The following is a 15,551-nucleotide window of genomic DNA, read 5'->3' as shown; positions in this document are numbered from 1 at the left end:
TTGTATTTTGAGATCAGCACAAAGGCAAGCGGAGAGACAAGGAGAGTCAGCCACTAGACTATTGAGATACACCCACTCTCTCTGCGTGAAAGAGGACTTTGTTCCTGTGAAAAAATACACATCTACTGCCCCCTTGTGGATATACAGGAGAACTGTAGCTTGGTTTAGGCCTAGAGGCCTTCCCTGTAAATATTGTCACAGAAATAGTCAAAGTGTAAAAGCGCAATTGTCTTTGCCATTTTATGAGGTGATTGCTAATAGTAGTTCCACAACATGGCTGTTGTTCATTTCTCAGATATACCACATTTCGGGCTCCCGAGTGGCTCAGCGGTCTAAGGCACTTCATCTGAGTGCTTGAGGTGTCACTACAGATACCCTGGTTTGATTCCAGGCTGTATCACAACCGGCCATGATTGGGAGTACCATAGGGCGGCACACAATTGGCCCAGCGTCGTCCATCATTGTCAATAAGAATTTGTTCTTAACTGACTTGCCTAGTTAAATAAAAGGTTACATTGGTAGTGGATGGGGTTATGTTTTATTAAAGCGCTTTGAGACCCAGAGGAAAGCACCAGACCTTTTTCCCCCCAAATATATATATTCAAGCTTTATTTAAGTAGGCAAGTCAGTTAAGAACACATTCTTATTTACAATGACAGCCTACCAAAAGGGAAAAGGCCTCCTGCGGGGATGGGGGCTGGGAATAAAAATAAAAATATAGGACAAAACACACATCACAACAACAAGACACCACAACACTATATAAAGAGAGACCTAAGACAACAACATAGCATGGCAGCACCACATGACAACACAGCATGGTAGCAACACAACATTACAACAACATGGTAGCAACACAACATGGCAGCAGCACAACATGGTAGGAGCATAAAACATGGTACAATCATTATTTGGCACAGACAACAGCACAAAGGCAAGACGGTAGAGACAACAATACATCACGCGAAGCAGCCACAACTGTCAGTAAGAGTGTCCATGATTGATTCCTTGAATGAGGAGATGGAGGTTGGGGTAGAAGCTGTTTAGAAGCCTCTTGGACCTAGACTTGGCGCTCCGGTACCGCTTGCCGTTCGGTAGCAGAGAGAACAGTCTATGACTAGGGTGGCTGGGGTCTTTGACAATTTTTAGGGCCTTCCTCTGACACCGCCTGGTATAGAGGTCCTGGATGGCAGGAAGCTTGGCCCCGATGATGTACTTGGTCGTTCGCATTACCCTCTGTAGTGCTTTGCGGTCTGAGGCCGAGCAGTTGCCATACCAGGCAGTGATGCAACCCGTCAGGATGCTCTCGATGGTGCAGCTGTAAAACCTTTTGAGGCTCTTAGGACCCATGCCAAATATTTTCAGTCTCCTGAGGGGGAACAGGTTTTGTCGTGCCCTCTTCACGACTGTCTTTGTGTGCTTGGACCATTCTAGTTTGTTGGTGATGTGTACGCCAAGGAACTTGAAGCTCTCAACCTGCTCCACTACAGCCCCGTCGATGAGAATGGGGGTATGCTCGGTCCTCCTTTTCCTGTAGTCCACAATCATCTCCTTTGTCTTGATTACGTTGAGGGAGAGGTTGTTGTCCTTGCACCACACTGCCAGGTCTCTGACCTCCTCCCTATAGGCTGTCTCATCGTTGTCGGTGATCAGGCCGACCACACCAGCAAACTTAATGATGGTTTTGGAGTTGTGCCTGGACGTGCAGTCGTGGGTGAACAGGGAGCACAGGAGGGAACTGAGCACGCACCCCTGAGGGGCCACCGTGTTGAGGATCAGCATGGTGGATGTGTTGTTACCTACCCTTACCACCTGGGGGTGGCCCGTCAGGAAGTCCAGGTTCCAGTTGCAGAGGGAGCTGTTTAGTCCCAGGGTCCTTAGCTTAGTGATGAGCTTTGAGGGCACTATGGTGTTGAACGCTGAGCTGCAGTCAATGAATAGCATTCTCACATAGGTGTTCCTTTTGTCCAGGTGGGAAAGGGCAGTATGGAGTGCAATAGAGATTGCTATTGCATTTGAGCCATGACCAGCCTTTCAAAGCATTTCATGGCTACAGACGTGAGTGCTACGGATCGGTAGTCATTTGGGCAGGTTACCTTAGTGTTCTTGGGCACTGGAACTATGGTGGTCTGCTTGAAACATGTAGGTATTACAGACTCAGACAGGGAGAGGTTGAAAATGTAAGTGAAGACACTTGCCATTTGGTCAGCGCATGCTCCGAGTACAGGTCCTGGTTATCTGTCTGCCCCATCAGCCTTGTGAATGTTGACCTGTTTAAAGATCTTACTCACATCAGTTGCGGAGAGCGTGATCACACAGTTGTCCGGAACAGCTGATGCTCTCATGCATGTTTCAGTGTTACTTGCCTCGAAGCGAGCATATAAGTTATTTAGCTAGTCTGGTATGCTCGTGTCACTGGGCAGCTCTCGGCTGTGCTTCCCTTTATAGTCTGTAATAGTTTGCAAGCCATGCCACATCCGATGAGCGTCAGAGCCGGTGTATTATGATTCGATCTTATTCCTGTATTGACGCTTTGCCTGTTTGATGGTTCGTCGGAGGGCATAGTGGGATTTCTTATAAGCTTCCAGTTTAGAGTACCACTCCTTGAAAGCAGCAGCTCTACCCTTTAGCTCAGTGCGAATGTTGGCTGTAATCCATGGCTTCTGGTTGGGGTATGTACGTACAGTCACTGTGGGGACAACGTACTCGATGCACTTATTGATAAAGCCAGTGACTGATGTGGTGTACTCCTTAATGCCATCGGAAGAATCCCGGAACATATTCCAGTCTGTGCTTCATCTGACCATTTTTTTATAGACCGAGTCACTGGTGCTTCCTGTTTTAACTTTTGCTTGTAAGCAGGAATCAGGAGGATAGAGTTATGGTCAGATTTGACAAATGGAGGGCGAGGGAGAGCTTTGTACGCGTCTCTGTGTGTGGAGTAAAGGTGGTCTAGATTTTTTTGCCCTCTGGTTGCACATTTAACATGTTGATAGAAATGAGGTAAAACTGATTTAAGTTTCCCTGCATTAAAGTCACCTGCCACTAGGAACGGCACCTCTGGATGAGCATTTTCCTGTTTGCTTATGGGGGAATACAGCTCATTGAGTGTGGTTTTAGTGCCAGCCTCGGTCTGTTGTGGTATGTAGACACCTACGACAAATACAGAAGAAAACTCTCTCTGTAGATAGTGTAGTCTACAGCTTATCATGAGATACTCTACCTCAGGTGAGCAATACCTTGAGACTTCCTTAGATATCGTGCACCAGCTGTTGTTTACGTAAATGCATAGGCTCCCACCCCGTGCCTTACCAGAGGCTGCTGTTCTGTCCTGCCGATAGAGTGTATAACCCACCAGCTGTATGTTCTTAATTTCAGCATACAGCCACGACTCAGTGAAACATAAGATATTACAGTTTTTAATGTCCCATTGGTAGGATATATTAGTACATGCTTTCAGTTTGTCCCAATTATTTTCCAGCGATTGAACGTTAGCTAGCAGAACGGAAGGTAAGGGCAGATTAGCCACTCGTCACTTAATCCTCGCAAGGCATCCTGATCTTTTTCCGCGAAAACCTACGTTTCCTTTTCCAGCGAATCACGGGGATTGGGCCTGGTCGGGTGTCTGTAGTATATCCCTCGCGTCGACTCATTGAAGAAGAACTCCTCGTCCAGTTTGAGGTAAGTAGTCCCCGTTCTGATGTCCAGAAGGTCTTTTCGGTCATAAGAGACGGTAGCAGCAACATTATGTACAAAACAAGTTACCAACAACGCAAAAAGACAAACAAAATAGCATGATTGGTTAAGAGCCGATAAGATGGCAGCCCTCCCACCACACCAATCGCTAAATCATTTTTGAAAGATTTCAGATAGTATTTTAACGCAGGTCTGGAAAGCCCTGTAATAACAGAGTCCATTGTTGTTGTATGGAAGTATCATAGAAATAGAATCTCTAGAAATGGCTTGGAACCTCTATCCCTGGAACTTTCATTGACTTGAATGGGGAGAGCCCGGTCTATAGATTCTGTTTCTATGATGTCGTACGTGTTCACGTGACTGGGTTAATATGGTGGGGGGGACTCGTGTCCTGGCACATGTTATACAGATGGTCTTTGTCTGTGTCCTGTACTCTGCCTTTGTGCTACTGTATAACCACTCTGTATACAACACACAAATACACACACACACACACACACACACACACACACACACACACACACACACACACACACACACACACACACACACACACACACACACACACACACACAAACACTGCCTACATGTGGGCTCTCCAAAACATACACGCACATGCACACACACACACACACACTGCCCACACAAGGAGTCTGGCATACACACAAACACATGTCAGACATAAGCACACACAGAGAGAGAGAAAGAAAGAGAGAGAGAGAGAGAGAGAGAGAGAGAGAGAGAGAAAGAAAGAAAGAGAGAGAGAGAGAGAGAGAGAGAGGGGGCAGAGTGGAATCTGAGCGATGCCAGTTATGTCCCATTAATAAACACTTAGTTATTAACACATCCCACAATGCATTTCACCTCCCACACTGACACAAGTGCATCACACATTGTCCTTCTACTCTGGCAAATAACTTGTAAATATATGAGTGCAGTAGCTAAAACAAATAACTTGTAAATATATGAGTGCAGTAGCTAAACAAATAACTTGTAAATATATGAGTGCAGTAGCTAAAACAAATAACTTGTAAATATATGAGTGTAGTAGCAATTACAAACATGTTGTAAAACACTTTATTATTTCATTTATAAATTACACTCACCAAGAAGAAGTTAACACAGAAAACTCAAATCAGAATGAAAACAACTAGAAGATGATGTTATAATGAAAACAACTAGAAGATGATGTCATAATAAAAACAACTAGAAGATGATGTCATAATAAAAACAACTAGAAGATGATGTCATAATAAAAACAACTAGAAGATGATGTCATAGCAAAATAACAAAGCTGTCTACAAATGGTCTTAAGAAATGGAGAATAATCATGCAAATTTTCTGAAATGTAATCATAAGCATTTTCTTATTTACATTTTGACCTGTCTCTCCTTCACTGAGAGTTTAGTGACGAAGTTGTATTCATTAGGGCATAACGTTGCAAAATGTTTTACAATGGACAACGAAAATGAACATTTCTTATTGGACACGTTCAGGTAGTCCCTCCCTGTTTCAGTCCATTTTCTCTCAACGTAATGAACACAACCCTGGTGTGGCACGGTTCAGACATACTCCTTCTCCTCTACCACCACAGGCAGTGGGTTACTCCTCCCACCTCCCCCAAAAGTAGGCGTTTCCCTAACCGCTGGAGGGGAGGAGCCTGCGTTCAGCAGAGCCCCTCCCACCAGCAGCAGAACTCCCGCCCCCCAGCCTAGATACAAGGCGGGGCCTAACTCTCTCTTCAGCGGCGCGGCGACTTTTGGATCGTAAAAATCCCTGACCACGGCATAGGCCGTCCAGCAGATGGGTATCAGGTAGAGCAGCCCAGAGAAGAAGAACAGAGCCCCAGCCACGCGGGCTAGCCTAGCCTTGGACGAGTATGCTCCTTCCCCTAGACACTTGGTGCACTTAGCCCCAGCCACGCCAAGCAGGAGTGCGAAGAGGCAGAGGAGGAGGGAGAGCACGGAGAGGGTACGGGACACCTGGGCTGAGATGGGGAGGGCCAGGGTAGAGTCGTAAGTCTTACACTGGATCTGTCCCGTACTCTGGGACAAACACGTCATCCATAGCCCCTCCCAGAGAACCTGGGCAATCACGATCTCCCCGCCCGCGAAGGCGGAGACTCGCCACAAGGGGGCGGCGCAGACGAGAGCCCCGCCCACCCAGCCCATCACGGCCAATAGGAGGCCAAGTAGCTGCAGACCTGTGGACGCCATGGCGACGTGCAAAAGTCCCAAACAGTTCTGTTCAAGAACTTTGCTTGCAACTGGGCCTGGTCTGAGCCTGGTCTGGGCCTGGTCTGAGCCTGGTCTGGTCTGAGCCTGGTCTGAGGCTGGTCTGAGCCTGGTCTGGGCCTGGTGTGTTTTCCCTGGTTTTCACTAGATAATGAGTGTTGTCAAGACGGTTTCAAATCTCCTCTCTTCCCCAAAACAATGATTGCAGGTGACAGAAGTTCCCCTTGATAAAGTGTTCTTGTACGTCCCGGGATTGTTGCAGGAATGTATCTGTCTCTTTCCTCTTGGCTGAATATCCAGTAGTTCTGTGTCTTGTGGTAGAAACAGGGATGGTCAACATAAACCCCTCCTCTTCCACATCCTCAGACGGGTCAACAGCAACAACAATATTCCTGCCAGGACATGATGAAGAAATACATTGTAATTACTCTGAACCTATGTTTATGTTAATGTATACACACATAATAACAATTTCCAACATATTAAAATGATATCCCAACATATTAGCCTGATAACATGCGATAACATGTTATTAAAATAACATAAAAAAACAGTAACTTGTGACTCTTACACATTTCAGAAAGCAACAGAATCAAAACAGTCCGTCTGAAGTAAAACAGTTAGAGATAATCAGGATAATACTTACTATTCCAAACCCCAGAGGACTCTGCTGCTCTGCACCAGTGGACAGAATGAAGAGGTCTGTCCTGTGTAGTGTAACACTGTGGAGTAGTAGAGGTCTGTCCTGTGGAGTGTAACACTGTGGAGTAGTAGAGGCCTGTGATGGTGTGCTCATTCCTCTGTCATACACACAGACTGACCAGACTGTCTCACTGGAGCACAGCTTAACACAGAGGAGTGGGAGGAGAGCAGCACTCAGCTGGGCTGGGCACGATGTCACACACACGCACACGCACGCACGCACGCACGCACGCACGCACGCACGCACGCACGCACACACACACACACACACACACACACACACACACACACGCAAACACATACACACACGCAAACACATACACACACACGCAAACACATACACACACACGCAAACACATACACATGCTTTACACAGCAGAGTGTAGGAGGGGAGCAACACCCAGCTGGCCACTATGTCACACACAGGCACACACACACATCCATACACCCACACACACAGACACACACTACACACACTAGCATGCACACACATACGGGCAAACACACATGTGTAACAGATTAGCAACACAATGCAGCGCTATGTCCCACAGACTGACAAGGCTTCTACAAGGGTCAAGGGTTTGTGTGTTTTCCATTAACTATATGAAACTATCATTCTACATATGGTACTTCTCTGTATTACTGTCTGACTCAGTTCATGTCTTCCATCATGTATTTCAGCAGTTAAAGTGTTAACATTCTAGATTCATTTCATGTCTTCCATCATGTATTTCAGCAGTTAAAGTGTTAACATTCTAGATTCAGTTCATGTCTTCCATCATGTATTTCAGCAGTTAAAGTGTTAATATTCTGTTGTTGCAGGAGTGGTAACAACTTTGAACCTTAGGTTTTATTGATGTTATCACGTCCCGGAAAAATCTTGATAACACCTTGGACTACAGTCTTGCCACAGATCACCTGAAACAGGTACTTAAAATCTGAAACTTTAAAAGTTAGTGTCTTTAAACCAATTTTATGTGAAATTTTACAAAGAAAAGCCTTAGAGATAACTTATTGCTTATAAACAATTTCCAAATGTATCTCTGCTGAAAATATAAGCGTAGGATCCGTGAGGCGAGGTAATGTTTTAATCTCCAAAGTTTTTAAAATGTATTGTTAACCCCCAACAAAAACTTTGTCGGATGTTTTAATAATTCTAAAGTGATTAAAATTTCAGTTGAGTCCATGTTCAGTGCAATATATTGTCTAAATCCTGCTGCTCTCAGGAGAAATCGGATGGCCTCAATTAAAATGAATGTTAAAGATTAGCATCAGCTGATGAGAAAGCATAAAATGGCAGCAATTTCAAATAATATAAATGCTCTTAGTGTACGAGTCATAAACGTTGATGTTTGATATTTTTTTTTGGGGGGGTGATCTATTTCTGGGATGTGTGTAGTCTACATGTGTTGGTTCACCTGATAGAGTCTAGGATGTGTGTAATCAAATCAAACTTTATTTGTCACATGCGCCGAATACAACAAGTGTAGACCTTACCGTGAAATTCTTACTTACAAGCCCTTAACCAACAGTGCAGTTCAATAAGAGTTAACTTTGGGGCAGGTGGGACGGTAGCGTCCCACCTGGCCAACATCCAGTGAAATTGCAGAGCGCCAAATTCAAATGACATTATTCGTAATATTAAACATTCATGAAAATGCAAGTGTCATCCATCAGTTAAAAGCTTAACTTCTTGTTAATCCAACGGCTTTGTCAGATTTCAAAAAGGCTTTATGGCAAAAGCATATCATGCGATTATCTGAGGACAGCGCCCAGCACACAAAAGTATTACTAACATTTTCCAAAAAAGCAGAAGCCTCACGAAAGTCAGAAATAGTGATTAAAGAAATCACTTACCTTTGAAGATCTTCCTCTGGTGGCATTGCCAAGTGTCCCAGCTACACAATGAATGGTCGTTTTGTTCGATAAAGTCCCTCTTTATATCCCAAAAACTCAGTTATGTTGGCGCGTTTTGTTCAGTAATCCACTGGCTCAAAGGCGGTCAAAACATGCAGACGAATACATCCTAAAAGTACCGGTAAAGTTCGTTGAAACATGTCAAACGATGTTTATAATTGATCCTCAGGTTGTCAATTGTCTAAATAATCGATCATATTTCAACCGGACAATAGCGTATTCAATAGAAAGGAAAAACAACGAAGGGCGCGCACACGGTCACGTGGGCAAACCAGCAATGCATGATTGCCCAGTCCCCGGACAGAAAGGTCTCATTCTTCTTCATTTTTCAGAAAACAAGCCTGAAACAATGTCTAAAGACTGTTGACATCTAGTGGAAGCCATAGGAACTGTGGCTCAGTTCCCTGTGGCTCAGTTGGTAGAGCATGGTGTTTGCTACGCCAGCATGGTGTGTGCAACGCTAGGGTTGTGGGTTCAATTCCCACGGGGGGCCAGTTCAAAAAATAAAAAATCATGTATGAAATGTATGTATTCACTACTGTAAGTCGCTCTGGATAAGAGCGTCTGCTAAATGACTAAAATGTAAATGTGAAATTAACTGCAATCTGGGTCCTAACCCCTTATATGGCCGATAGGCTTTCAATTGAAAACCACCCACATTAAAAAATTCCCACTTCCTGGATGGCTTTTCCTCAGGTTTTCACCTGCCATATCAGTTCTGTTATACTCAAAGACATTATTTTAACAGTTTTGGAACGTGTAGAGTGTTTTAAATCCAATACTACCATGCATATGCATATCCTAGCTCCTGGGCCTGAGCAACAGGCAGTTTACATTGGGAACCTCATTCATCCAAACTTCCGAATACTGCCCCCTACCCCAAAGAAGTTTTAAGAAAATATTTACCAAATAAACTAAAGTAAAAAATAATAAAAAGTAACACAATAACATAGCCTGTATATAGCCTCATTATTGTTATGTTATTGTGTTACTTTTTATTATTTTTTACTTTAGTTTATTTCCCACCTCATCAGCCAGTCTCACTAGGGAGAAGCCAGAGGACAATAGCGTAAAGGACCATGGGAGATAGAGTCCAGAGCCAAATGCAGCCACGCTACAAAAATGAACTGGTCAGAGCTGCACAGAGCGCTCCTGTTTTCCAGAAACCTACAGTGGGTGAGTGACTCAACATTAAACAACATACTACATTCTATATTGTCCACTGTATATCTGTTAGATGTGGTTTAGCGCTTTTAAGTTACAATATGTAACTTTTTGGACTAGACGACCAAATGCAAATAGAAATGTGAGTTATAGATCTTTCATTCTCATTGAAAGCAAGTCTAAGAAGCGGTATGTCTGTTCTATGTGTGCTATTTCTATGCTTCCCGTTCTTAAAATGTTGTTTTGCGTCTTTTACTTTCGGTTTTATACACCAGCTTCAAACAGGTGAAAATAAAATTATTTTTGGTTATGGAAAATATATTTAACACCGTTTTAGATGTTACAATGATTCTCTACACAGCGACTGCTTGTTTTGTCACATAAACTGAAATTAGGAGAACTATTAGAATTTTAGTATCCAGGAAATAGCAAAGTGTTTTCTGCACATTGCATCTTTAATGGTTCGTTTATTATTTAGTCAGAGTATTCTGATCCTAGGACAGCCATTAGGACCTGTATTAAAGTTGTACTGTAGTTCCACCTTACTCTTTAATGGTTAGTTTATTATTTAGTCAGGGTAATCTGATCCTAGGACAGCCATTAGGACCTGTATTAAAGCTGTACTGTAGTTCCACCTTACTCTTTAATGGTTAGTTTATTATTTAGTCAGGGTAATCTGATCCTAGGACAGCCATTAGGACCTGTATTAAAGTTGTACTGTAGTTCCACCTTACTCTTTAATGGTTAGTTTATTATTTAGTCAGGGTAATCTGATCCTAGGACAGCCATTAGGACCTGTATTAAAGTTGTACTGTAGTTCCACCTTACTCTTTAATGGTTAGTTTATTATTTAGTCAGGGTAATCTGATCCTAGGACAGCCATTAGGACCTGTATTATAGCTGTACTGTAGTTCAATCTTACTCTTTTAAAGGCTTTGTGGACATTTCTACACCTTGATTGCACCTATCCAATCCTGTCAGGGCCTACTTACAGGCCCAAAACACAAATATGACCTCAGATCAGTGTCTGGGGGCTACTTCATCTTTCGCCATAAAGAGAAATATCTATTTTAGAGAAAGCACTCTATCTAGTGGAGAATTGTGAAATTTGTTGATGAAATTATCTCTACCATATAATCATAATGTCAACTTATTAACAATAGTTGATAGTAAAAGTACAGTAAAATACAGTACAATACAATATAGTATTTATACGGTTATTTTTCATACACTTCCCTCAAAGAATTTAGATGTATTGCAACTTGGTGACCGCTCTCCCCTGTGAGTAACGATGTGTGTGTCAAGACTGACTGACCTACAAATCACCTTGCATCATAAATATCTGCGCAATATCATTTGTAGATCAGTCAATCAGTCACAATTTACCCATGTGACATCACAGTTTTGGAACACGGCCAATGTCTATGGTTTTAATCTGGTGTATGAAACTGAAACTAAAAGATGCAAAAGGTAAACTTAAGAAGGGAAGCATAGCAATAGCGCACATAAAACATATCTTCCGCTTCTTAAACTTGCTTTCAATAAGAATGAAAGATCTATAACTAACATTTCTATGTGAATTTGGTTGCCCAAAAAATGACATATTGCATTCCGTTGTTTCAATTGGAAGGAAACGTTAGTCTGATCAGTGTCTTGGGGCTACTTCATCTTTCTCCAACCTATCCAATCCTGTCAGGCCACCTTTGTAGGACTAAAACACCAAGGCTGACCTCAGATCAGTGTCTAGGCTACTTCATCTTTCTCCAACCTATCCAATCCTGTCAGGCCACCTTTGTAGGACTAAAACACCAAGGCTGACCTCAGATCAGTGTCTAGGCTACTTCATCTTTCTCCAACCTATCCAATCCTGTCAGGCCACCTTTGTAGGATTAAAACACCAAGGCTGACCTCAGATCAGTGTTTAGGCTACTTCATCTTTCTCCAACCTATCCAATCCTGTCAGGCCACCTTTGTAGGACTAAAACACCAAGGCTGACCTCAGATCAGTGTTTAGGCTACTTAATCTTTCTCCGTAAATAGAAATATCTCCTTTTCAGTCTTTTAGTGAAAGCTCTCCATCTAACGGTGATTTGTGAAATACGTTGAATAAATAATATGTGCCATTTACTTAATTATACTTATTCACAATAGTTATAATACAGTAAAACACAGTACAGTACAATACAAATAGGAATTTATGAGGTTCTTTTCATTAACTTCCCTCAAAGAACATAGATCTCTTCCACCTTGGTGACTGTTTCCCCCTGTGAGTAAAGAGGGGTGTGTCTTTCTCTTGGCAGTGCGGTCCAATGAGGTGGAGGAGAGGGAGCGCTACAGATACCAGTGGAGGAAGGAGGACAGGCAGAGAATCGTCAGCGACAGATTGGAGCTCATCGTCGCCATAGTGACGGGGTTGTTGATGGGGGTTCTGACAGGTGGTTTTGGGGGTGTTGTCATGGGAGGGTTGACAGGGGCGGTGATATGGTTTACAACAGGACTGGTCAGGAACAGGTGGAGCCCCTGACTTACTGGGAGACACCATGTGTAGGATATGGATCTACTTTTATAAAGACATTTGGAGGATAAAACAGTGTATAGATGGAAGGGCTTAAGTGGTGTGTCTTGTTTCTTGATGCATTTATCCAACTTTAATTATGAATCATTTGGAAGTGAATAAAATCCCAATAAAGAGAGACAAGAAACAAAGAATATATAGATCATTTTTTCAAGAGAGATGAAACCCTCATATTCATCACCAGTGCTAACCTACTTCTGTTAAGTCAGTCCTGATATGGGTCTGAACCTGTTAGTCATGACGGGATTAAAAGAGACATTCATCCTGCTATATCTTTCCCTGATATCATCTGACCAAGTATTCAGATATTGTGTGACGAGAGTTACAGCCCAGGCCACTGAATTTAAGGCCTTTATCCTACCCTGTAAAATCCTTAAAAATAACATTAACAAGAACTAATGACTAGTTCACCAAAAGTACATGATCAGATCATTCTGATTCAACCCACTGGTTGAATCAACGTTGTTTCCACGTCATTTCAAGCAAAAAACGATTGGTTTTGTAAAAAGTGGATGACGTGAAAGGCATTTCGTCGTGTTTTCACCCAACCTTTAACTTAAATCCAATTACATGGTGGCATTTGTTGCTGATTTCACTTTGAATTCACGGTTAGTTGACAACTCGATCAAACGTAAATCAAAACTAGACATTGAACTAACATAAGTCTGTGCCCAGTGGGTGATGACGATGCAAAGCATTCCGCAATGACAGTTGTGCTAAATGTGACCTTTGGGCACTCACAAAATGTTTTAATTATGTAACATTCTATTTCCTACTATCTCCATCATACACTAATCTTCCAACATTACCGTGGGTTGAAGAACTGAATGTGTCAGTTGTTTTGATGGCTACCTTTCATTGGTCTCCATTCTGAATGCATTCTCCATAAACTACATTCTAATATTATGTTGTTTTACTGGCTACATTCTAGGGCTACATTCTACAACTGTGTTGTTTTGATGGCTACATTCTACAACTGTGTTGTTTTGATGGCTACATTCTAATATTGTGTTGTTTTGATGGCTACATTCTACAACTGTGTTGTTTTGATGGCTACATTCTAATATTGTGTTGTTTTGATGGCTACATTCTAATATTGTGTTGTTTTGATGGCTACATTCTAATATTGTGTTGTTTTGATGGCTACATTCTAATATTGTGTTGTTTTGATGGCTACATTCTACAACTGTGTTGTTTTGATGGCTACATTCTAATATTGTGTTGTTTTGATGGCTACATTCTACAACTGTGTTGTTTTGATGGCTACATTCTAATATTGTGTTGTTTTGATGGCTACATTCTAATATTGTCTCCTCCTCCCCCTCCCCCCCCCCCTCCTCCCTCTCTGCGGATGACTTCGTCAACCATTTTGAAAAGAAGGTTGACGATATCCGATCCTCGTTTGCTAAGTCAAACGACACCGCTGGTCCTGCTCACACTGCCCTACCCTGTGCTTTGACCTCTTTCTCCCCTCTCTCTCCAGATGAAATCTCGCGTCTTGTGACGGCCGGCCGCCCAACAACCTGCCCACTTGACCCTATCCCCTCCTCTCTTCTCCAGACCATTTCCGGAGACCTTCTCCCCTTCCTCACCTCGCTCATCAACTCATCCTTGACCGCTGGCTACGTCCCTTCCGTCTTCAAGAGAGCGAGAGTTGCACCCCCTTCTGAAAAAAACCTACACTCGATCCCTCCGATGTCAACAACTACAGACCAGTATCCCTTCTTTCTTTTCTCTCCAAAACTCTTGAATGTGCCGTCCTTGGCCAGCTCTCCTGCTATCTCTCTCAGAATAACCTTCTTGATCCTAATCAGTCAGGTTTCAAGACTGGGCATTCAACTGAGACTGCTCTTCTCTGTGTCACGGAGGCTCTCCGCACTGCTAAAGCTAACTCTCTCTCCTCTGCTCTCATCCTTCTAGACCTATCTGCTGCCTTTGATACTGTGAACCATCAGATCCTCCTCTCCACCCTCTCCGAGTTGGGCATCTCCGGCGCGGCCCACGCTTGGACTGCGTCCTACCTGACAGGTCGCTCCTACCAGGTGGCGTGGCGAGAATCTGTCTCCGCACCATGCGCTCTCACCACTGGTGTCCCCCAGGGCTCTGTTCTAGGCCCTCTCCTATTCTCGCTATACACCAAGTCACTTGGCTCTGTCATATCCTCACATGGTCTCTCCTATCATTGCTATGCAGACGACACACAATTAATCTTCTCCTTTCCCCCTTCTGATAACCAGGCGGCGAATCGCATCTCTGCATGTCTGTCAGACATATCAGTGTGGATGACGGATCACCACCTCAAGCTGAACCTCGGCAAGACGGAGCTGCTCTTCCTCCCGGGGAAGGACTGCCCGTTCCATGATCTCGCCATCACGGTTGACAACTCCCTTGTGTCCTCCTCCCAGAGTGCTAAGAACCTTGGCGTGATCCTGGACAACACCCTGTCGTTCTCCACTAACATCAAGGCGGTGACCCGATCCTGTAGGTTCATGCTCTACAACATTCGCAGAGTACGACCCTGCCTCACACAGGAAGCGGCGCAGGTCCTAATCCAGGCACTTGTCATCTCCCGTCTGGATTACTGCAACTCGCTGTTGGCTGGGCTCCCTGCCTGTGCCATTAAACCCCTACAACTCATCCAGAACGCCGCAGCCCGTCTGGTGTTCAACCTTCCCAAGTTCTTTCACGTCACCCCGCTCCTCCGCTCTCTCCACTGGCTTCCAGTTGAAGCTCGCATCCGCTACAAGACCATGGTGCTTGCCTACGGAGCTGTGAAGGGAACGGCACCTCCATACCTTCAGGCTCTGATCAGGCCCTACACCCAAACAAGGGCACTGCGTTCATCCACCTCTGGCCTGCTGGCCCCCCTACCTCTGAGGAAGCACAGTTCCCGCTCAGCCCAGTCAAAACTGTTCGCTGCTCTGACACCCCAATGGTGGAACAAGCTCCCTCACGACGCCAGGACAGCGGAGTCAATCACCACCTTCCGGAGACACCTGAAACCCCACCTCTTTAAGGAATACCTAGGATAGGATAAAGTAATCCTTCTAACCCCCCCCCCCCTTAAAAGATTTAGATGCACTATTGTAAAGTGGTTGTTCCACTGGATATCATAAGGTGAATGCACCAATTTGTAAGTCGCTCTGGATAAGAGCGTCTGCTAAATGACTTAAATGTAATGTAATAATTGTGTTGTTTTGATGGCTACATTCTAATATTGTGTTGTTTTGATGGCTACATTCTAATACTGTGTTGTTTTGATG

The 15,551-nt window shown here is 43.8% G+C and overlaps 1 protein-coding gene and 1 long non-coding RNA gene across 3 annotated transcripts; one reads left to right on the top strand and one right to left on the bottom strand.

Annotated features, from left to right (window-relative positions):
- Positions 1-4,739: 4,739 nt before the first annotated feature.
- Positions 4,740-7,150, bottom strand: LOC106564244 (claudin-9). The gene is made up of 2 exons (XM_014130292.2): positions 6,577-7,150; positions 4,740-6,322 (listed from the first exon to the last, which is right to left on the bottom strand). The coding sequence occupies exon 2, from the start codon at positions 5,910-5,912 to the stop codon at positions 5,259-5,261; it is 654 nt and encodes a 217-aa protein (XP_013985767.1). The 5' UTR covers positions 5,913-6,322; positions 6,577-7,150; the 3' UTR covers positions 4,740-5,258.
- Positions 7,151-7,439: 289 nt separating this feature from the next.
- Positions 7,440-12,422, top strand: LOC106564245 (uncharacterized). 2 transcript variants are annotated; one of them, XR_001319442.2, is made up of 3 exons: positions 7,440-7,559; positions 9,584-9,725; positions 12,014-12,422. It is a non-coding gene; the product is annotated as an uncharacterized lncRNA (long non-coding RNA). The 2 variants fall into 2 exon arrangements; XR_006757884.1 differs by having other exon boundaries at positions 7,486-7,559; positions 9,564-9,725.
- The last annotated feature ends 3,129 nt before the right edge of the window (positions 12,423-15,551 follow it).

This window comes from Salmo salar, chromosome ssa12, assembly GCF_905237065.1.
Source record: "Salmo salar chromosome ssa12, Ssal_v3.1, whole genome shotgun sequence".
In the NCBI taxonomy this organism is placed as follows: domain Eukaryota; kingdom Metazoa; phylum Chordata; class Actinopteri; order Salmoniformes; family Salmonidae; genus Salmo; species Salmo salar.
This window is presented reverse-complemented; position numbering and strand designations above follow the sequence as displayed.